At 34.0% G+C, this 23,983-nt stretch overlaps 3 protein-coding genes across 4 annotated transcripts; 2 read left to right on the top strand and 1 right to left on the bottom strand.

Annotated features, from left to right (window-relative positions):
* The first annotated feature begins 1,198 nt into the window (after positions 1-1,198).
* LOC113847447 (dihydrolipoyl dehydrogenase, mitochondrial) lies at positions 1,199-3,838 on the top strand. Its single transcript, XM_027476563.1, has 2 exons — positions 1,199-1,528; positions 2,310-3,838. The coding sequence occupies exons 1-2, from the start codon at positions 1,271-1,273 to the stop codon at positions 3,558-3,560; spliced, it is 1,509 nt and encodes a 502-aa protein (XP_027332364.1). The 5' UTR covers positions 1,199-1,270; the 3' UTR covers positions 3,561-3,838.
* A 982-nt stretch (positions 3,839-4,820) lies between these two features.
* LOC113847449 (craniofacial development protein 1) lies at positions 4,821-7,231 on the bottom strand. Of its 2 annotated transcripts, XM_027476568.1 has the most exons (5): positions 7,080-7,231; positions 6,636-6,716; positions 6,424-6,548; positions 6,135-6,320; positions 4,821-5,735 (listed from the first exon to the last, which is right to left on the bottom strand). In XM_027476568.1, the coding sequence occupies exons 1-5, from the start codon at positions 7,090-7,092 to the stop codon at positions 5,364-5,366; spliced, it is 777 nt and encodes a 258-aa protein (XP_027332369.1). In that variant the 5' UTR covers positions 7,093-7,231; the 3' UTR covers positions 4,821-5,363. The 2 variants fall into 2 exon arrangements, with proteins under 2 accessions (XP_027332369.1, XP_027332370.1); XM_027476569.1 differs by lacking the exon at positions 7,080-7,231 and having other exon boundaries at positions 4,857-5,735; positions 6,424-6,568; positions 6,636-6,877.
* A 13,362-nt stretch (positions 7,232-20,593) lies between these two features.
* On the top strand, positions 20,594-23,536 carry LOC113846640 (30S ribosomal protein S1, chloroplastic). Its single transcript, XM_027475130.1, has 7 exons — positions 20,594-20,941; positions 21,102-21,377; positions 21,538-21,618; positions 21,976-22,257; positions 22,341-22,451; positions 22,694-22,780; positions 23,194-23,536. Exons 1-7 carry the CDS (start codon positions 20,651-20,653, stop codon positions 23,296-23,298), a joined length of 1,233 nt encoding a protein of 410 aa, XP_027330931.1. The 5' UTR covers positions 20,594-20,650; the 3' UTR covers positions 23,299-23,536.
* Positions 23,537-23,983: the final 447 nt, after the last annotated feature.

The following is a 23,983-nucleotide window of genomic DNA, read 5'->3' as shown; positions in this document are numbered from 1 at the left end:
TTCCACCTATTGTAATCATCAAACTTCAATTTCATGACCATATCAACCGTGGTACAAACTCTCTACTTTTTGTTTAGTTTGCTAAATAGAAAACTTATCAACCATTGAGTGTAACGCTTAGACTGTTTACATTTCTATCAAAACTTTTATCATCCTTGAATTTGTATTACATAATAAAAAATATATTCGAAAGAAAGAGTCATGCAATATCTTTCCTTAGCAATTCTTAGCTTACTTTTTGTTGTAACGATTAATGGATGTTTCACAAATAAGGGTATTACTCTTATTACGTTTATTTATTTGCCTCCAATGAACTCTTCATTAAAAATCTAAACATGTTTAACTATGATTTGGTGGAGAAACACATTTAATTTGCAGAAAAAAAACTTTCCAAGGAACTTCTTACCATTCTTGTTTAATAATAACGACAACAATAGAGTGCAAGAGAATTAAGAACATGGACTTTCAAAGAATTTATTTATTTATTTAAAGAGGCAGTTTTTTTAAAATTTACTCTAAAAATAATTTTAAAAAAATTTAATGCCAGTCATTTTTTAATATTTTATTTTGATCTTCTAGAAGTTATTCTCACCCAATAAACAATGAACTAATATTTCAAAAAATGTCAGAACAAGATGAAGATTTGTCCCACAATATTTTCTTTTGATATGCATAAATGTCAATATTAAACTCAAGACCAATTGCTCAAGGGATTCAAGCCCCTTCCACATGATTGAACACAATTAGTTTCTATTTTTTTTCTAAAAGCATAATTAATATAGTTTTTATTTAGATTTTCAAATATTTAAAAAAACGCCAAAATTTTTTTAGTAAAGTGAAAAATACAAATTAATATAATTTTGATCTCTCGGTTGTTTTTATCATATTTAATAAATGTCCCTACCTAATTTGACTCCAACTCCTTGTTCGTCCAAAAAGTAGTATATATTATAGCAAACATTATCATAAACAATACCAACGGTCCAAAGTAAAGATTGAATTTGCAAGTAAGAGAACCAAAACCCAAATAGAATTAAAACAAAAAGAAAATAATATATATATATATATATATATATATATATATGAACCACAATGGAGGGCTACGAGTGAATCAGCGACGATCTAAGGGCCGAGAAGGAATCAAGACATAAGACCAATTATTTATTAATAATGAAAAATAAGAATATTGTGGTGTGTCTGAGTATAATAGTAAACTGTTAGGTATTGGGAAAGGAGAGAGTGGTGAACTCAAATCAAATCGAATCCAAATATGGCTATGGCGAACTTGGCTCGACGGAAGGGTTACGCTGTTCTTTCATCGGAAACTCTCAGATACTCATTCTTAGTGGGAAGGTCCAGAGGATTCTCCTCTGGATCTGATGAAAACGACGTCGTCGTCGTCGGTGGTGGTCCCGGCGGCTACGTCGCCGCCATTAAAGCCGCACAGTTTGGTCTGAAGACGACTTGCATCGAGAAGCGTGGCGCCCTCGGCGGTACATGCCTCAACGTTGGCTGCATCCCTTCCAAGGTTCGTTCTTTTGTCGATTCCCATCTTTGAATTTCCTTTTTTTTCTTCCTTCTGCGTGTGTGGGATTGGGAATTTTCTGTTTAGATTCTGTGTCGTTTCTGTTGCTTGTTATTTTTTGTTTTCGGAAGTGATAAGATAAAATATAAGACACTGAAATTGTAAATTTGCATGATGATGTGGTTTTCGTTGTGGATTAAGGTGGAGTAGAGGGAAGTGGATTTTTGTTATTTCCGATTTATGGGACTCTGAGGAGAGGTTATTTTATCATGATGCGGTGCTTGTTAGAGAAAGTGGTTGAGTGCTTGATCATTGGTTTTCATTTCTATTTGGTGTTTTTGTTGGCCTTCTTCTATCTCGGAATTGTGTGCAAGTGTAAGCACATTTTTTGTTTCTCCTGCATTGTTTTTTAATTTGGGTTTTACACATTTTTCTCCTTGTTTCAATGAGTTGGTTTGATTTACAAGATCAGAATTAAGGTCTCAACCGAATATCAGCTGGCTGAGGGACTTTTTTGCCTTCTTTCTTATCTATAAATTTTCTATATTAACCTTCATTGTGTATTTTTAAAGGAATATGATCCCATATATAAACCAAATGGCCTCTTTGAATTAACGGTGTTTATTTGATCCATATAGCGGCTCCACCTAGTGGGAAAAAGCTCTGGTTTTTGTTGTTGTTGTGCTGCTTTGTTGTGCTTCCATTTATAGTTTGAGAAGATAGTGGATATAATATTCTAGAGACCCATGCACTCATTTGTTGTACTTCCATATTTTTGGTTCAGGCTCTTTTGCATTCCTCCCACATGTACCATGAGGCTAAACATGCATTTGCCAACCATGGGGTCAAGTTTTCGTCTGTTGAGGTTGATTTGGCCGCCATGATGGCCCAAAAAGATAAGGCTGTTTCTAATCTAACCCGGGGTATTGAAGGTCTATTCAAGAAAAACAAGGTAAACTATGTCAAAGGATATGGCAAATTTGTTTCACCATCTGAGGTCTCTGTGGACAGCCTTGAAGGTGGAAATACTGTGGTGAAAGGCAAGCATATTATAATTGCCACTGGTTCAGATGTGAAATCTCTGCCTGGTGTCACTATTGATGAGAAGAAAATTGTATCATCAACTGGGGCTCTTGCTTTGACTGAAATTCCCAAGAGACTTGTAGTCATTGGGGCAGGCTACATTGGCCTAGAAATGGGTTCAGTATGGGGCCGGCTTGGCTCTGAGGTAACAGTTGTTGAGTTCGCACCAGATATTGTTCCAACCATGGATGGGGAAGTGCGGAAGCAGTTTCAGCGTTCTCTTGAGAAGCAAGGGATGAAATTCAAGCTGAAGACTAAGGTGGTTGGGGTTGATAGTTCTGGGGATGGTGTGAAGCTAACCATTGAACCATCAGCTGGTGGTGATCAGACTACACTTGAAGCAGATGTTGTCCTTGTATCTGCTGGTAGGACTCCCTTCACTGCTGGACTTGGGTTAGAAAAGATAGGAGTTGAAACTGACAAGATAGGACGAATTTTGGTAAATGAAAGATTTGCCACAAATGTCTCTGGTGTTTATGCAATTGGAGATGTCATTCCTGGCCCGATGTTGGCACACAAGGCAGAAGAAGATGGGGTTGCTTGTGTTGAGTACATAGCTGGTAAGGTTGGCCATGTGGACTATGACAAAGTCCCAGGTGTTGTCTATACACACCCTGAGGTTGCATCTGTTGGGAAGACAGAGGAGCAGGTGAAGGAACTGGGAGTTGATTACCGTGTCGGCAAGTTCCCTTTCCTGGCTAATAGCAGGGCTAAGGCAATCGATAATGCAGAAGGACTGGTGAAGATATTGGCTGAGAAGGAGACAGACAAAATATTGGGAGTGCATATTATGGCACCCAATGCAGGAGAGCTCATTCATGAAGCAGCAATAGCATTGCAGTATGATGCATCAAGTGAGGACATCGCACGCGTGTGCCATGCACATCCGACAATGAGCGAGGCTGTGAAAGAAGCTGCAATGGCCACTTTTGACAAGCCCATTCACATTTGAAGAGCCGGTTGCTTCTTTATTCTCATTTTCATTTTTGTCCAAGGATTTTACAATGACTTGGAGATGATACCATCTGTGTGTTAAATTTAGATTCAGGTTTTCAAGTACAAATTAGTCTTTTGTGTACTTCTTTGCTAATAAGAGCAATGATCGTGTTGTTTTTAACCTTGTTGAATAAAATATATATCTCCCCTTCTCTCTGGAACAATACGGTAATTCTGACAGGGTGAAACAACTTAATGGGAGGTTCTGATTAACACTTTGTAGTGATCTATAATTTTTTTATCTACCCAATTCTTCTCATTAGCTGTAATTCTTGCGTGAGTATGACACAAAGGCACAAACAACAAAATATTAGAAACGGAAAAAGCATTAAAATAACACAAGACAATCAAGCATGTTGTTATCTTGAATTTGTGATCAGTTTATTGACAAGTATTGTACTCTTACAATAATATTTTTTTCTACGGTTGTCGTTAAAAGTCTCCAAGTACTACATGGAATGCGTCACTGTAGGGTAAGTTTTGGTGCCACGGAAGCCACAAACTACGTACAAGAATTGCTTTAAAGAATCTGCAGTAGCAAAAGGAGAGGATTTTTGGTAAAGAGTAGCTTTGGTAGAGGAAAAGTAGAGAACTAGGTGTCAATACGATATCATCTGGTTCAAATTAGAACGAAATTGAGTTGTTTTGCAAGAAAATCATGCTTTGTCTTGACTTAGAGGAAAAGTGAATTCCATGTAGACGCACTTCAATCACCTCCAAGTTGGCAAGCCCCAACACAAGTAAATTTTCAATACTACTGTAGTTGGCTACTCTCTAGCGGGTACATTCTCTTATTTGGTAACTTTTTCTTTATTTTAAATTTTAATAAATTTTAAATTAGGGGAAAAGTAACCATACACAGATGGATATTTCTATATTTTTTTTTAAAAAAAGGAATATGTACCCTAGGAGGACCGAAAAGAAAACCCTAACACAATGCTCCAACAACCTGCTCAATAAAGGTAGCACATGTGCGAGACTTTGAGTGTATTGAACACTGACAAGTGCATGTTTTATGCATAAATTCACCATGCATGAACGATTGCTGTAATCATGCCTCCTTATCCATACCAAGCTGTTGACTAACACACTAGTTATTGTTTTCACATCACATGGATTGGTAAATTTCTCCTTTGGTGTTAATGGGCATGCAACCATTTTATTGGTAAGATTATGTTCTACTTAAAACTACCATATATTGGATGGTGTCCTTATGCATCACAAACAAGGCAGAGACCATTGTAGTTTCTTAAACCAAAAAGCATGTATAGTAACTATAATCTCAGACCCAGATATTTCACTATACAGAAATAAATCAATAAGGACAAAGTTGAAGTTAATAAGACAAATAATAACTTAATACTACACTAGATTAAAAAAAATTTGAAAGTGAGTGGAGGCATATGCTCCCCATAATCCACTGTAAATCTGACCCTAAGTGCAAATCTATCGAGGAATGCGTTCTTTGAAACTACCTTCAGTGAGTAGAGAATTTCTTGTTCTTTGAGTAAAGTCACTCCAAAAGTTTACATCTGTTTCTCTCTAATCACTATTTTCCCCTTCCATATCAAGCAGCATGTCATTTAAAAGCATTCCAATTCTCAATCCTTATAAAATGCATCATACTCCACAAATTTGATCGAAGGTTTTACCTGTGAGAGACCAAGACCTTCCCAGAGATTATAGCACTTGGATAATCAACACATCACAAAACCATACATAGTTCTCCGAAAGTAGTAACACCAACCTTCAATTACCTTCAGTCATATGGGTCCTCTTGCATATCTGGTCGCTTCCTGGCTTGCAAAGCCAATCGTGCATCTCTCTCTCTCTCAAATTCCCGGTAATCTGCTCGCTGTAAGAAGGAAACCTTGTCCAAATACTGGTTAGAACTCTTCTTATAAGCATCAAGTTCATCTTCCAGTCCCTTATTCTCTTCCTTAAATTCTCCCCAGTCCTTTTTGGTCTTATCAAGTACACTGAGCTTCTGTTTCTTCTTAATTTGTTCAAGGACAGCGTCCACAGCCGAAGGAGCAGGAGCTTTCGCTCTTTCCATTGCTTCCTTTGAGTCAGAATCTATGAGCTTTTTATATTCAATTTCTTGACCAGCAAAGTCCCGAACCTCAGTAATCTGATAAAGGAAACAAGTGAACAAACATTGACAGTCAAATGCCCCGTAGGTGTGGTGATTGATCAGTCATCAATCAGGTTGGAATCAGAAGCATTTAAAATTTTCAAATGGAAAATTATTTCTGTATGATATGCTCAAATTGGTGCTGGGCTTAACAATAGGCACCCCTAGTAAATCAAATATTGAAACAGCTGCATACAAACAGCACCTATGTTAAAGTATTACTATATACGATTCAGGCATGTCCACATATTGAATTTGAAAACAAAAATATTATCTCAAAGCATGCATACTCACACACACACGTTCCTCTTCCTTTTGGCTAATTGAACAAAAATTCCCCATTCAGCCAGATTAGCACATGACAAAAAAAGGAAAACAAGATAACAATGTGCTCACCACAAGTTTCCCCCTGCCTGTGGTAGAATTGGCAGCATCATCTTTCACAGCTGCAAGAGCAGCAGCAGCAAGCTTTTTGGCTTCATCACTTGTACTGCTCTGCAGCACACCAGGTCCATTCTGCGAAGCTTCTTGCCCCAGAGATTCAGTTGCCTTGGGTGCCAACCCCAAATAAGACATCCAATTCTACATTCAAGGTTATCAGGTTAAAGGAAATTAAACACATGCTAATAATAGCAAAGAGTTTCATCTAGAGATGGCTCAGAAGAAAGCAACAGCAAGGTCTTACAGAAGATGTCTTCTTTGCAGCTTTTTTTGCAGTGGAACTAGGCTTGCTCGTAAATCTGTTGAGGACCTTATTAGATACTCCTTTATTCATTTGTCCCCACATTGCATCAACTTGAGCTTTTATTTCTAGCAAAACAAGGAATATACTAACAAGTTTATAGCTAACCTCCATAACAGAAGGAAAGAAAAAATCAACAAATCCCAAAACCTCACCAGCATCTTCTTGTTTTGGTTCCAGGCTTGACCCTGGAACAGTTTCTTTGACAGACTCGTCAGAACTCCCATTGACTGTATCTGAAACACGAAACCTAAATTGTGATCCAAAGCAACTCCATCTTATACCCACAAAAGAAAAATGGACAAACGATATGACAGAACCATCTAAAAGCACATAACCATTACGAATTAGGGTTTTTTGCCCCTTGAGGATTGGGTCCTCAGCATCTATCTAGTCGACCACTACAATAAAAATCTAATAAAAAAGTGTGTGCGATAACAAAAATGGTTTTTTTATATATAATTATATATTTAATAAAGTGTGTAAAAGACAGAGAAATTTGCATGCGCGTGAGGATTGTAAATGGGGTAGCGAAAAAGGAAGAGGGCATAGGGTTTGAGATTGAAACAGAGAGTGAAAGAGAAAGAAGAAGGGTTTACCAGCGGAACTCATCTGATCTCTCACCCTCTTTTTTCCGATCTCGCAATGCCTCAGCAAAACATCACAGCGCCGTTGCCCTCACTTCAAATACTTCCCATCACATTCTCTCTGGGTTTCCTAAATCACCCCTCTCATCTCTCTCTCTCTCTCTCTCTCTCTCTCTCTCTCTCTCTCTCTTTTTCATATTTACCTTTTCTTATATTATTAAATAATATTTTTTTACATATTTTCAAAAAAGATATAATTAATAATTTTTTAATTAAAATTTAATATTAAATAATATTAATTATAAAAAAAAACTATCATGTACTAATCCAGATAACACGATTAAAACATATAAAAGATTTTACAAATTTTAAGCACTAAATTTGATTTTTTAAATATAAAAATTATTTTTAAAAGAGTATGATACTAACTTCCGTTTTAGTTTAATAAGATAAGAGAGTTTGAATTGATTAATTTGATGTTTTTAATTATATTTGCAATACAATGAATTTGCACACACAAAAAAAATGAATAAGGTTATAATATATTAAAAATATCAACATCACTTTTATTAATTTTTTTTATTATTAATTATAATTAATATGGAAATTATCCTCAATCATTATTGAGTGAGTATTGTTTTTATTCTTAACTAATAATTTTATGTATTATATATTTTAAAATTTAAAGAACCATTATAAATAAAAAAAATAAACAATGTTGATATTTTTATTATTTTATTATAATAAAAAATATAATTTTAAATATTACCTTTAATGAAATTATATTATTATCGTTGTTAAAGATATAGGTGGTAATTAATATTTAATGTTGTGTATTATATTACCTTAATGAAGGCTAATCATGTCAACATATAAATTAAAATTTTCCTTCCGACCATATTTCTCTACAATCAAATAAGACAACAGAATTATCATTCCTTTCTTTCAAACTAAACGACACTTGAAATAATTTTTTTTTATCTTTACAATTTCTCTTCTACATATTCCTTTTATTTAACTTGTATACTTTTGAGTTTTTATTTATATTCCTCAACGTATTAATTTTTTAAAAAATAATCCATGAATTTGATTTCAATATTTGAATTTGTGGTTTTGAACTTCAGTTATAAATAATTAGTCGAGTTTGTTTAACGCAAAAAAATAAATAAATTTCATCTTAGGAGTTTCTTTTTTTCTCTATTATAACGACTCCCACTTTCAACTATTTAAGGCACATACTGTAAACATGCATAACAAAGTTTAGAAACCAACCCATGGCACCAACCAAAGAAAGATCGACTGGCAAAGTCATTGCTCACATTCGAAGAAACATTGTAGTAAAAACTATTTTAACCCTAATATTGTTTTGTCAGGAAACAGGTGCATGGAATTGGCTGTGTTTTGGAGTACCACACTACACACTTTCTATTGAAAATCGACTGAGTGATGATGATGAAGGTTACGACATGAATAAACATAAGTTGTTTATCATATGTGACATGAGCACTGATATTGTTCCAGATAGGGAGTTTCTTGTGAATCCAAAAATATCTTACAAGTTTTGTGGTGGATGGATTATAGATCGACCACATAATTGCATAGTTAGATTATCTAATTCTACTTGGCAGAGGCAATTCAATGCCTTCAGAATGGGTTACGATTGCAAAAAGATAAGGCTGTGCAAATGGCAAATACATAAAGATCGTCCCCTTCTTTATTCTCCAACTAAAAACAAGTACATACCATATGAGTATATACCTATAGAGGGACAGAGCCACCGCAAGAAAGGCCTATATTACTAGTTGGAATTAGAGTGTGTGTGTAATACTACGATTTTTCATAGAGTTGGTGAATCATTTGTATCACTTACTTTTATTTTTTTTTTAACTATTCAGCGTGAGCTTTAACTTTTGCCTCAAGGTCATCATTTAATCACAATTAATAACTTGAGAATGGTTTCACTCGCATACTCTTTGGGTTGCTAAGGTTTTTGCTCTTGTAGTCTTCGAAGTAAAATTTATATGGCAAAATTTCAAAGTAAATTGAAGCATATGGGACGAAGAAGCCAATTCACATTTAATGATTGCTTCTACTTTAAGTAAGTTTATACTTTTATGGAAAAAGGAAAAAGAAAAACAATATAAGGACTAAAAATAATAATAACAATTTTAACAACCTAAAATTGGCGAAATTATAAAAGCAAATAACTAAAATACCAAAAAGAAATATACATGGCTAATAGTCTCTCACAACCTAATCACAACTTACCACTAAGTGAAGACATGTACTTCATTGTATACAGTTTAACAAGTATAATTGTTTGGTTGGACTTTATTAGTGCTTTACACTATGAACAAGTATTCTAAAGAAGTTGAATATAGTATGATTGTCATGAAAGTGTATGATTTATGAGCCAATTTCTTGTAAAATTAACACAATGCTGATGTTAATAGTGATGTTACATAAGTAGGTTGACTGTCAGAATAATTGCCATAACAAATAGTACTTAACAAAAAAAAAAAAAAAAAAGCAATTCCATCAATTTTGTAACCATAATTAATTGATTATATATTGAAATTTTTTTTTATTATATAGTTGAAATCATAATTACACTTAGCATGAGTGATACAATCGAATTGCGGTAGGACAAGAAATGATATTTTTAAAAACAGAAAAAATTAAATTTAAAAGTCAATTACAAGTAAGAAAAGTCCTAGCATGTATTCACTTAAATATCTTTTTAACCTTAAAATTGATATACAATTAATGCTATTACTTATTTTTTTCTTAAATTATATATCTTTAAAATTTAATTATTAATATTTTCTATGCAATAATATTATTTTAAGAATGTTTAATTTGCAATCTCATAAATTATTTCAATTCTTAAATTTCTATGGTTTCACTATATAAAAAATGAGTTTTAGTAGCATTAACTTGGATAGTAATTAATAAAAATTGCTTTGTGTAACATACTACAAAAATGGTTAAAGCTAAAATGCTCTTTAGTATGAAAGCAGGTTCATGGAACCGCTCTCTAAAGCTAACTTAAAAAGCAGTTATTTAGTAAGTATTCTTAAAAGAATAGTATTTAAAAAAGTAGTTGATACGTAAAATCGTTTTTATAATTTTAAAAAATAGTTACCACGTGTAATCGCTCTAAAAAATATAAATTAGAAAGCAGTTAGGTTAAGAATTATTAATATTCACTCTCTAAGTTCAAATAGAATCATTCTTACATCTCCTTTTTCAACGTAATATCTTGAGTGTTAGTTTTCTAAACAATAAATGAAGTTTATGAAACGCAAAACAAATTAAATTTCATTATTGGAGTTTTGTTTTTTAAGCTATTTAAGGCTATACTATGAATATAACTAAGCTGAAGATTCCTATTCATGGCACTAATGAAAGGAAGACTGGTAGACAAAGCTATTACTCACATTTCCACAAACAATATAATGCAAATTATTATGACACTAATGTTATTTTCCCAGATGACATATGCATCGGATTGGAGTTGTTTGGGTGCACGAAGGTATACACTTTCTTTTGAAAACCGTTTAGCTGATGATATTCCAGGTTATGATATGAACAAAGATCAGTTGGTACTTCAATGTGATCCAGAAGTCGCTGAAAGAAACTTTACATTGAATCCAGAAGCATCTTTTACATTCTGTGGTGGTTGGATTTTGGATCCATTTTTTACTTGTGACATTTCGTTGTCTAGTTCTGCGTGGAAAACTAGTTTCTATGCCTTCTCTTCTATCTTTGATTGCAAAAAGAAAAGGCATTGTCGATGGCAAATACATACAAAATATCCCTTTATTTATTCTCCAACTAAAAATAAATATGTGCCCTATGAATATATTTAATTTCTAGAATGAACCTATTGTAACTGTAAAGTGAATAAGGAATTAAACGATTGTTTTTATGTGGCTGTTAAGTTTTGTGGATGCCAACAATATCAGCTATAAAGTAATTATTATGAAAGAAAATGATAACATCGTCACATGAAAAAAATTATTTATTTTAAGAGTTGCTCTTATAAATGCTTGATGTCACTCTTCATAGTATACAAAACTAATAAATCTAATTGCTTGTTAAGTTACTTATTTTTCTTGTGACAGAAGGGTTTTATGGCATTCATATAGAGTCTAATTCAAGAATCAACTTCTTGGAGTCCTCTACACCTAGCCAGTTTAATTACATGTAGAATTCCCAAAGTTTAGATTGCATAATAGAGATGTTTCTTAGTAAAGCAGAATGGGCAGCAATAAAAACTTCTTTATAGGGTCACGAAGGATACCTACAAGAAGCCATTTTAGATCTCAAGTTACAACCATCTGAATTTAGTTTAATCCAAGCTCATAGGGAGAGGGCTCTAGCGAAGATCGTACCCAAGCTTTATTCACGTTCTTCGTCACTAGCAAAGTCTCATAACCACATTTATATAACTTGTACCCAGAAGTCATGACGCTTAATGCAAATCTTCATAATGAAAGCTTAGCTTCCAAGATCGAATACCTAAACCACCAGAGTTTACATAGGATTTAGGATTTAGGATTTACTGATAATATTTTTTTCATACTAGCATAGTAATTTGTAATCCTAATGTAAATCATCTCCACCTTTATGTGATAAATTGTTAAAAAAAAATTACACTAATGTTATTTATATAAATTTATTTCGAAATTAACTTTTATTTAAAATTTATTTCATTAAATAATTATCTCTACTAACTTATGCTCCCTTTATGACATTTTAAAGTTTATAAGAGCAAGTCTTAAAATATATATAATTTTAAAATTTATTTTCTTTCTATATTTTCTCAATTTTGAAAGAACTAAATTTGAGTGTGAAGAGTATATATCTTCCTTTTTTTCCTTTCTAACTTGAAAAATTATTAAAAAAAAAAACTTAAAAATTTATTAAATCTCTCTTGTCTACACTCTTATTCTCTATTTTCCTTCATTATTTTAGTTTGAAGTATTTTTCTTCAATTAAAAACCAAGTAACTCAAATCAAATAAGAGTCAGACCAGAGAATAAAATGTCTGTTGGGAAAATGGGAGCAATCAATATTGATGTGTATGCCTCAAGCAGTATTAATGTTTGTTTGTGATTTTATCCCTTTCTTCTTTCAAGGTCTTCTCTCGCATAACCACAAAACTTCGCCAATTTTCTCACTGCCGCATTTTAACACACCACCAGTCCATGGATTTGTTCTTTTCCCTGCACAATCAGCAAACAACAGAATTTGTAATATACATTCCTCACGCAGTCTTCCACTCATCTCCTCCAAAGCTCACCAAACTCACAATCATGTTTGTAGTTCACATATTTCACACTTTCCTCACTTCACTCTCAACTTATTTATTGTTTCGTCGGTGTATCTCTCCTCACAACAGTGTATCACTCTACTCAACAAAGCATTTGGCCATCTCCTTTTACAAATTCTGCCCGGCTCATTGTATAGCTTCCTTGGTTTTCGAACTCACCTGCAAGTTAAACATAACATGGCCAAACAAATATGGTTAATCAAACATTTTATCATTCATTCTTTGTACAAGCGTTTTCCTACTTTTTGGACTACTCTGCCATCCACATATCTGCCAAATTCACTGCTTCTTCAAGGCTTGTCTTTTTTTTCGTCAAAAACAGCCCTATTCCTACAAAACCATACTACCCAATTATTAACCAAAAAGGCTCTCACCCACATCACCTCTTCTTCTGTCCGTAGACCTACCGAAAGCCATGACACCCAATGCACCCTAATCTCACATGGAAAGACCCACTTCATCTGCCATATATGTAGCCATTTGATCTGAAGGGACCGAGCAAACTCACAATTCAAGAGGTGGCTAATTTCCTCCTTAGGTGCCTCACACAAGGGGCATATGTTTTCATTACTTTGGATGATGCCCAAGCCATAGAGCCTGTCTCTTGTGTTGAGTCTACCAAGTACCTTCTGGATCTCTTCGGCAGCTTCCCACGAGTTCTCAAATGATGGCATGTCTTGCCACTTGATCACCACTTCCACCTGGCCTGCTGCAGAACTCCTAACTGCCAATACTTCCTCAAGGAGCACCTGCAACTCCCCACTCCTCAGACAATGCTGCCGGCAAGGGCTGGACCTCAGTGTTGGTGCCAACACATTGTTTCAGCAACGACACATGAAACACTTTCTAGCAGCTTTAGCATGTATGCTACTTGCCCAATATTCTCTGAAATCTCGTAAGGGCAATAAAATCTCAGGACTAAACTTTTGATTGACCCTTTTTCCAAGTGCGTGTAGTCTACAAAGTTTGCAATTTCAGAAAAACCTTATCCCCCACTTCAAAGTTCACATCCCTCCGGCTTCTTACTGGCATAGGTCTTTATTCTGTTCTGTGCCCTTTCCAACTGAAATTTTAGCTTATCTAGCATTCTATTCCTTTCCTCCAACAGCCTCTGCACCTCCTCTAAAGAGGATTTTCGCCCTCCCCTCCAAAGAACGGGAGGGTCTCGACCTTATAGTGCTCTAAAATGAGTCATCTCAACAGAACCGTGATACTTGGTGTTGTACGAATATTAGGCTCAAACCAGCCACCGCAGCCATTGCTTTGGTTTTGAGCTGGTGAAACAACGTAGATAGGTTTCCAAACAGCTGTTAACGGGCCTCAATCTGCCCATCTGTTTGCACATGAGTGGTCGAACTCATCTTCAACGAGGTTCATGCTACCTTGAACGTCTCAGTCCAAAAAGCACCCATGGAGAGTCGATCCCGTTCAGAAACAATAGACTCCGGGGATCCATGTAGGCTTAAAATCTCTTGCACAACCATGGCTGACACTTCTTTTCCTGTCTAGGGATGGGACAATGCACAAAAATGTGCATAGTCATCCGATCAACCACCACCATAATAGTATCCGTTCCAATGGCCTTGGGTAGTCCACCGATGAAATCCAGCTATGTCTGTCCAACTGTTATTAGGAATAAGGAGAGGTTGTAATAGACATGCCGGTACTAGTGCTTGGCATATCTCACACTTCTTAATATGCTGCTGAATCTGCTTCTTCGTCCCCTCCAAATAGAATAGCCCATAAATCCGCTTATAGGTGCAAAAAAATACATAATGCCCCCTTGTTTTTGAGTCATGGAACTCTTGCAGAATTTGAGGAATCCTCTTAGAATTCATGGCCAGAACCAGCCTCCCTCTGTAATACAATCTCCCTGATTGCCAATTTTAGAAACTGGTTTTCCGGCAGATGCACCGAGTCTCAAGTAATAGGAAAATGAGTACGGGATTGTCGTTCCCACGAGGATTAAAAAACAAAAAAGGCATAAGCAAAACTAAACAACTAAATTAAAGTGAAGAGAACAATAGATGAGAGATGAATGTTAGGGGTTGATCTAATCAAAGTTCCCGGGAATTGTATTGCCTAATTGTTAAAATCCTTTCCTGATCATATAATTTCCGAACGAATTACTCATTACTAATAGTTATAGCATAATGCCTCACTGCTAAATCAAGCTTGGAAGGAAGAGTGTTGAAAGTTGGAATAACATTAAAACTAGCGTTAAGAATATGGAATTAATGGTTGGTCAAATGATAAGTCATTTGAAAAGCCTCAAGACTCTCTCTAGTGATACCTTTCCAAATTCAATATCAATTTCCAAAACCATATAAAAAATCATCAACATTTCTTATTCAAAAAGATAAATAAAATATCAAATATCATATTTATCAATCTCTTTCTAAAACGTATTCCATTTCACAGCTTAGTTATCAAAATACCTGAAAACATTTATATCAGAAAACTGAAAACATCTTGTTATAAAGAAAAGTTTATCTCATCATAACATGCAACTCTGGGATAGAATATGCCGGTACTCAGCCAGGCGGCTGCACCTCGCTTGGCCAGCCTATCTCGGCAGCTCCATCTCACTAGATAAGATCCTCTATCCAGGCGGCTGCATCTCATCAGGTAGTCCCTTCCGCAGAGAGGGACAGTACCTCAATGGATAGCCATTTCCTCTTAGGAGGTCCTATCTCAGTAGATAGCCCTTTCCTTATAGGCTTCCGACACCAATGGGTAGCCCTTTCCTCTGAGCCTCTGACACATATCTATCACCAGATCTGTTATGATTTCTACCTTAAGAAACCTCTCAAAATCTTGTTCATAATCAAATCCTCAAAATATCTTCATAAACCATAATGAAAGACACTTTAAATCTTGTTCAAAGCAATTATATAAATCTCAACTCATCTCCGTAAGTCTCAATCAAAAACTTTGTTCTAAAATCAAAATAAAATCCGAAAAAACATATTCCAGACTCATTTGAATCAATTTAAAGTCTAAAATGAAATCAAAGACTCAATTACGAATCCGCTTTATTATTCTCGATCTCAAGCATATTCAAAAGTCCATCTAAACGTGATTAAATCATATTATCAATTCTAATTAATATAATATTGATCTAATGCAAGACACCAGATAAAATCCATTGAAATATCATATTTATCAATCTCTTTCTAAAACGCATTCCATTTCACAGCTTAGTTATCAAAATACTTGAAAACATTTATTATCAGAAAACTGAAAACATCTTGTTATAAAGAGAAGTTTCTCTCATCATAACATGCAACTCTGGGATAGAATATGCCGGTACTCAGCCAGGCGGCTGCACCTCGCTTGGCCAGCCTATCTCGGCAGCTCCATCTCACTAGATAAGATCCTCTATCCAGGCGGCTGCATCTCATCAGGTAGTCCCTTCCGCAGAGAGGGACAGTACCTCAATGGATAGCCATTTCCTCTTAGGAGGTCCTATCTCAGTAGATAGCCCTATCCTTATAGGCTTCCGACCGCAATGGGTAGCCCTTTCCTCTGAGCCTCTGACACATATCTATCACCAGATCTGTTATGATTTCTACCTTAAGAAACCTCTCAAAATCTTGTTCATAATCAAATCCTCAAAATATATTCATAAACCATAATGAAAGACACTTTAAATCTTGTTCAAAGCAATTATATAAATCTCAACTCATCTCCATAAGTCTCAATCAAAAACCTTGTTCTAAAATCAAAATAAAATCCGAAAAAACATATTCCAGACTCATTTGAATCAATTTAAAGTCTAAAATGAAATCAAAGACTCAATTACGAATCCGCTTTATTATTCTCGATCTCAAGCACACTCAAAAGTCCATCTAAACGTGATTAAATCATAATATCAATTCTAATTAATATCATATTGATCTAATGCAAGACAACAGATAAAATCCACGCACCTAGAGCGGGTCGAGGTACCAATGGTGAATAAATTGACAAACGAAACCTCAAGAAATCAAAGGAAACAAAAGAGAACCAATCTCACTTGCAGAGATCTTCAAAGATTTGAGAAAGATTCAAAGAAAAGAAAAGAAAAAGGTGGGTCCGAGCACACGCCACCAACTCCAAATTCTGACACGTGGAACCCCGGGCACTGCAGTAGGATGAGGAGCAAGTGAAGCCAGGCAAGAAAGAAAAGAAAAGAACTAACTTAAGAAATTTGGCATTGGGAGAGTGAGAAAAGTGATCTCTCATCGGACCCAGGTGAAAGTCTTGGAACCAAGATTTAATCTTGCAGATGATGAACGAAGAACTCATCTCACAGAGGCATCTGCAGCATTATTGAATAATCAAGAATGAGAAAATGTGTAACCCAACAATGCATTCGATAGGCTTTAATGGGCCAAAAAATCTAGGACAGAAATTCCAAAACCTGTGTTAAGAGATATTTTAAAAGAATAAGATTAAGAATGGAGACACAGAAAGTGATGTAGCAGCGATAAAGGGCCTAAAAAAGATCACGCGAAAGATTCAAAGCTAGACAAGTGACACTGCAAATTTTGTTATAGCAAGTTTATAGAGATGACATCAAGAAACCGAGCTTGCAATTTCGTGTCTCTCTCTCTTTCGGTATAGGTAGAGTTCGGTTTAGGTGTCATGACCAAGACCAATGAAAACCCATCAACGAAACTAGACTCCGTGTGTGAGAATGTGCGACCAATGGAAGTAAGTGCCCCGTGTGACATTTATAAAGGCAACTTCTCTGGATCTTGTCTTTTCTCGTATGTTAGGCCTTGGCCCAACTCTTAGCAACTCTTTTTTTCTTTTTTCTTTTTTCCAAATATATAATTACTGTACAAAAGAAAATAAAATGAAATATAATTATTTTTTAAAAAGTTTTAAAACATTACTTTCAAATTAACTAATTATTAATTTTAATTCCTTCCTTGTGCACACATTTAATTATTTATAATAATCAGTAATAAAATTTGTTATCCAGATATATGAGAATATCAATAAAATTGTAGTCAAATTTATGATCCAACTTTATAATCTTGTACTAAATATTTTTAAAATTTAATAGTAATTAATTATATAACAAAAAAAGGCTTAAAAATTTGTATTAAATATTTTAATTTATTATCTCAATTTCAAATTATGATTAAAATAAATTTACCGAACATTAAGAAATATTTAACAATAATAATTATTATGTAACATGAAATTTTGTAGACTTATACTGTGTTTGAGTTCACATTTTGAATATTATAAATTTTACACTAGATTAACTTATTTTCAAATAAGCACTTAATGTATTTTTTAAAAACTCTTAAATTAATTGTCAAATTAATAAAATTTTATGCTTATTAAAAATTTATTAAATAAAATAAATTAACCAAAACTTACTCTTTAAATAAATAATTTCATTTCTATAGTATACACTTATACGTTTTAATTCATTTAAAGATATATTTATCATTTATAATCCTATTTAAAAAAATTAATTATAAATATGTTTTTAAATAGTATAAAAAGGTTTGACCTAGAATCTCGATTGATTCTACACACGGCGCAAACAGTAAGCAAAGGAAGTATGAAAAATTGGACTCTGTTGAAACAAACAAAAATTAGGAAATAAAATTTGAGAATTGGAAAGATATGATTGCCCTTAATTTCAGTATTAATTAATTCCAATACAAATTTCTAGTGCAGAGTTAGAGAAGATTAAGAAAGTTTCAACTATACCTCTAATATTCTTGATCTTTCATTGGGTCTCAGGAGGACCTTTTGGTGAGGAAGACATTTCCCGTTCATATGGAGTGTTCCTGAGACACTGATAACTGCTGAAATGGGCACTATGTTCCCAGGGAATGGTGGCTATGTGGTTTGGGTTTCATCTGCATTGGGTCTTTAGTGGAGTTTTCAACTTGGTTGGATGAAATAGATTAGCGGAGTCATTGACAAGTTTTATTTTTAGATTACCTAAAGTCAGCTATCCCAGCTTTAGGAGGTGCTTTTCCAAAGATAATAACAGTGCTAGTTCTTCATGAAAAATGATAGATTCATGTTCTTTCCAAACTCAAGTCTAATGGTTTACCAACTGTCTATTGCCACCATCAGCCAAATCCTTCTCTATCTGATTGGGTCTTTTGATAATTTTCGAAAGTCTCTTTATTCCGATTTTTAGGGAATATTGTAACTCATAGATTTTGATTTTGTTGATGATCAATATTCCAGCGACAAGTCACCAAGTAGCAAAGTCTTCACATGTTAGTCAAACTCTCATGAAACGAAAAAACCTCCTTTGCTTGCTCTTCATAGATACCTCATTGAATGGAGAAGAAATTGGATATGTGGATAAAGTGTTCTTCCTGACCACACCCAGTGAGGGTGCCATTCCTATGTTTAGCATTGTTAATATATCTTTTATGTGTATGTGGATCACTTGTCTTTTTCTTTAATTATCTTTATATTTTTTATTAATATTTTCTTATGTAATAATTTAACTTAAGAATTTGTTATTTTTAATCACATGAGTTTGTTTTCAAACTTTAAACTGGTGTGAACTCGACTTCAGTTTTATACATAATAAATAAAGTTTATCAAACGCAAAACAAATTAAAGTTCATTTTTGGAGTTTTTTTTTCTCTAGCTATTAATTACTTCCACTTTAGCTATTTAAGGGTCATAATATGAACATGCATCAGTAAGTTGAAGATTCCTATTCATGGCACTAATGAGAGGAAGATTGATAGACGAAGCTGTTACTAACATTTCCACAAACATTATAATGCACATTGTTGTGACACTAATATTATTTTTTCAAGTGACATATGCATGGAATTGGGGTTGTTTGGGTGCACGAAGGTATACACTTTCCTTCGAAAATCGTTTAGCTGATGATATTTCAGGATATGATGTGAACAATGATAAGATGATAATTACTTGTGGTGACACCTTGTCGTTTGAAAACTTAACATTGAACCCAGAAGCATCTTTTACATTCTGCGGTGGTTGGATTGAGGATCCTAAATATAAATGTGACATTACATTGTCTAGTTCTAAGTGGAGAAACAAATTCTTTGCCTTCGGTGATGGCTTTGATTGCAAAAAGCAAAGGCAATGTCGATGGCAAATGCATAGAGATCATCCCTTTCTTTATTCTCCATTTCAAAATAAATATGTACCACATGAATATACTGAATTAGAGCCAACAAGTTAAAGACTTCGAAGATTAAATTAATAATTTTGTGTGAATGTTAAGTTTTGTCTATGTTAAAAATATGGATATAAAGTTATTATTATGAAATAACTGACAATCTCATCACATGGGTAAACCCAAATTATTCTTAAGATTTAGATAAATAGTTAAAAAAAAAGTTTTTGACATGTACGTGTGTGTTCTGAATCCTTAAAAAATAAAACTTATCGAAGAAGATCATATTTGATTTAAGAACATTCTAAGTTTATTTTTTATTTAAAAAAAATTATAAAAATGTAACCTTATTAAAAAATATATAATTATTAAAAATTTATATGAAACATAAATCATGAGAATTGTCATATAAGAATATACTTTTTAAACAAATAAATTAGATTAATAATTAAATGTTATATCACTAAATATGTAAATAAACTTTTAAGAATTTGTTTTAGCTTAACTTATAATTTCGAATTTAAATCTCAATAAATGTAATTATATTATATTTTTTTTAAAAAAATTATCACACATGGTGATATTATTAGAAATAAATTATATAAAAAATAAAAAAACTTATGAATATAACATGAGTAAAAATAAAATATCTTATAATTTTCAATAAAAAATTATTATACATAACATACACAATAGAAAAATTATTATCATAATTTTTAATAAATTTTTACTTTAAATTTTTTTAACCAATCTTACAACACCAATTAATAAAATATACTTATTAATATTTTAATATGTATACCAAGAACATACATAAGAAGTTATTATTAAAATCCATTAAAACATTAAATATTAAAATTTTAATAAATTTTATCATTTATTGATTTTTCATTTATCAAAGTACACGTTTAAAAATTTAATTAATCATTCCCTTTAAGATAAAGTTGACATTAATTGAATCTCCATGATTTGAAGGTAAAAAACTAATGAAAAGTTAATGGACAAACATGAAAATGGGGAAAACGAGAAAACAGTTAAAACTTAAAACAAACAGTTACATATTATCCAAAGTGAAAGGAGTGACAGATAATGAGGAAGCACCTTATCTGAGTTAACATGGCGTCCCTGGCTCTGCAATTCAGCGGGTTGAGATGTTCCCCACTCTCATTTTCTCGCTTCTCAAAACCCTTCACTTGGATCCAAACACAGAAGCGCGTTTCGCTTCCCATAGTGAATTCAATAGCAATATCAAATGCACAGAACAAAGAGAGGTTGAAACTTAAGGAACTCTTCCATGAAGCCTACGACAGGTGCCGCACTGCTCCCATGGAAGGTGTTTCCTTCACTCTCGAAGACTTCACTGTGGCTCTCGATAAGTATGACTTTGATTCTGAAGTTGGCACAAAGGTTACTCACTCTCGCCCACTGTTATTGCTTCTTATTAACTTGATTTCTTTTGCATTTGATTTGAAGCTGAAAGGGAATAATGGGGTGGCATTGAATTGTGAGTTTATTGTGTTATTATGGAGCTAATTAATAAAGGTTGGGTGTGATTTTTTCAATTCAGGTTAAAGGTACTGTGTTCTGCACAGATGCGAATGGTGCAGTTGTTGATATTACTGCAAAGTCCTCAGCGTACTTGCCTTTGCAAGAGGCGTGTATCCACAGGGTTAAGCATGTAGAAGAAGCAGGAATAGTTGGTGGGGTGAGAGAGGAGTTTCTGATCATTGGTGAGAATGAAGCTGATGATAGCTTGATCTTGAGTTTAAGGGCTATTCAGTATGATCTTGCATGGGAACGTTGTAGACAGCTTCAAGCAGAAGATGTTGTTGTCAAGGGTAAGGTGGGTTTGCTTGCCACACTATGAAAATCAAATATTCATGATATGGCATGACATGACATCCATTTGAGCATTACTAAAACTATTCCTAATCCTATTAGTGTTGATTAGATTACATTAAATGCTTCATCTATGTGTGTCTTACACGCACTTCTTGTGGCAGGTTGTTGGTGTAAACAAAGGTGGAGTGGTGGCTGAGGTGGAAGGCCTTAGAGGATTTGTTCCACTGTCACAAATATCAACGGTTAGCTTTGGAGCCACATTGACTTATTTGGCTTAAACTTTCCGTTTGTCAAGAGTTTCAAATTATAGGGTGGGGAACTAATTGTGTTTTACCAATCACTAACTGCAAATTGCAAATTATTAGTGAAACATTACTAGTTTACCATGTGAGTTCAAAAATACTTCTAACACTTCTATCAATGTTGAAATTAAGATATGCGATTTTCTTAGCAAGACTTGTATGCTTCTACAAGTTCTAAAGTAGATCATTTTGTGGCAAAAAGGGAAAAAAATCTATCTTTCACCAAGCTCCCTAAGAGGGTTTAAATTTTCTTAAACTTTTGAAGCAAACAGCTCAAATGCTTCTGCTTCTTCTCAGAACTCAAGTTTAGAAGAGCTTCTAGAGAAGGAGCTTCCTCTTAAGTTTGTGGAGGTAGATGAGGAACAGGCTAGACTTGTCCTCAGTAACCGCAAGGCCATAGCCGGCAACCAGGCACAGCTAGGAATTGGATCAGTAGTTACTGGCTCTGTTCAAAGCCTGAAGCCATATGGTGCATTCATTGATATTGGTGGAATTAATGGCCTGCTTCATGTTAGTCAGATAAGTCATGACCGGGTAACTGATATTTCAACTGTTCTTCAACCTGGTGACATACTGAAGGTAAACATATAATAAGGATGTTTGCCTAGATTTAAGAATGTTGTGTGCATTTAAATAACTCAATTATTTATTTATTTATTTAGGTGATGATCTTGAGTCATGATCGAGAGAGAGGTCGAGTGAGTCTTTCCACTAAGAAGTTGGAACCCACACCTGGAGACATGATCCGCAATCCAAAGCTTGTCTTTGAGAAGGTATTTTGAAAAGAAAGGTTCTTCAACCTTTACTCATTACATATGTAATTACAAATGTGAAATGGGCTTTCATTAGTTCTTACACTTTTTTAGCTATCTATCAATGGATTCTTTTTTTGTTCTATTCCCTTTTAGTTCTGTTACACGTTTGAAATCAAATCCAACCCTTTTTTATTAGCCTTGCCATTTTTGAAGGAGAATCCACATTTGTAATTCTTATCCTTTTTGTTTTTACCTTAAAGGCGGAGGAGATGGCTCAGACATTCAGAGAGAGAATAGCCCAAGCAGAAGCTATGGCTCGTGCAGACATGCTTAGGTTCCAACCTGAGGTATTTATTGGTTTATTATATGTTCAAAAATCTGAATCCAATGAAAATGGAGTAACAGCAAGGGATTAAAGAGACTAAAATACAAAAAGCATAACAAAGTCAGTTCGTACTGCTGCTGAAGAAGAGTGTTGGAGCTTCTGAAATGACAAAAATAAAATGTTTTAAAAGCCATCTTATAAGACAAGGAATTTCACAGTGCATTTATATAAGTGGAATTTAATATTTTAGATTTCTGAATCGTTTAATTACCTGAATTGAGATAAGAAAACATTACTTCTTCCAGCGATTAGCAATTTTATCTTGGGGTTTGATTGGTATCATATTTTGATCACCTACAACGTCCATGCATGCTAGAGTTATTATATTTGTTCTTTAGATGGACCTATGTCACCTTAACACTTTTTGGTTCACAGAGTGGATTGACTCTCAGCGGTGATGGGATCTTGGGACCATTTACTTCAGACTTGCCTGAGGAGGGAGTGGATCTGAATGAGGTACCACCAGCTCAAGGATTATGATTGAGAATTGCGCGCCCTTTTTTTCCTCCCTTTCCTTTCATTGCTACAATATTGCTTGAAACAGTCAAATATTGTTGCTGAATTATATCTTGACGTCAATAATTTGTAAGTTAAATAATTGGATCTACTAATAATATCGTTACACGATAAACTTAAGGAACTGCACAAAAGTTCAATCTTATTTTCATTTAGCACTGAATATTCAAACCATTTTATAAATTTAAAATAAAGTTACCATGAAATCATACAAATTGAGGCGCACCTACCATTGCCAAAATTAAAACAAGCAATGAAAGAGTTGAAAGTAGTGTATTAATAAATTACTGGAATCAAAACCTTTAATGTTGAAATCTTAAGCAAACAGTATATCATTGATGGATTAAGTCAGTTTTATATATGACTTCCTTAAATAGCAACCATGAAACAACATCAAAATAATTCACATCAAGTTGGGGGGAAGGCCAATGGGTATAATGAAAGAGGAAAAGGGATACAGGAACATTTGTTCGAGGTTTTTCTCTCCTCTAAAACCTACGCCTTTAATTCTATGCATAACTTCCGCATAAAAAAGTTCTTTTATACCATTTGAGGTCCTCGTTTTCTTGGAACTTTCTCTTACCAAAAACTCGAGTGACAGAGAAACTAGTGAAGCAAAGTCCTATCTTCTTTTACTTGATTCTAGTTC

Source organism: Abrus precatorius, unplaced genomic scaffold (assembly GCF_003935025.1).
Source record: "Abrus precatorius isolate BTA unplaced genomic scaffold, Abrus_2018 Scaffold8, whole genome shotgun sequence".
In the NCBI taxonomy this organism is placed as follows: Eukaryota; Viridiplantae; Streptophyta; class Magnoliopsida; order Fabales; family Fabaceae; genus Abrus; species Abrus precatorius.
This window is presented reverse-complemented; position numbering and strand designations above follow the sequence as displayed.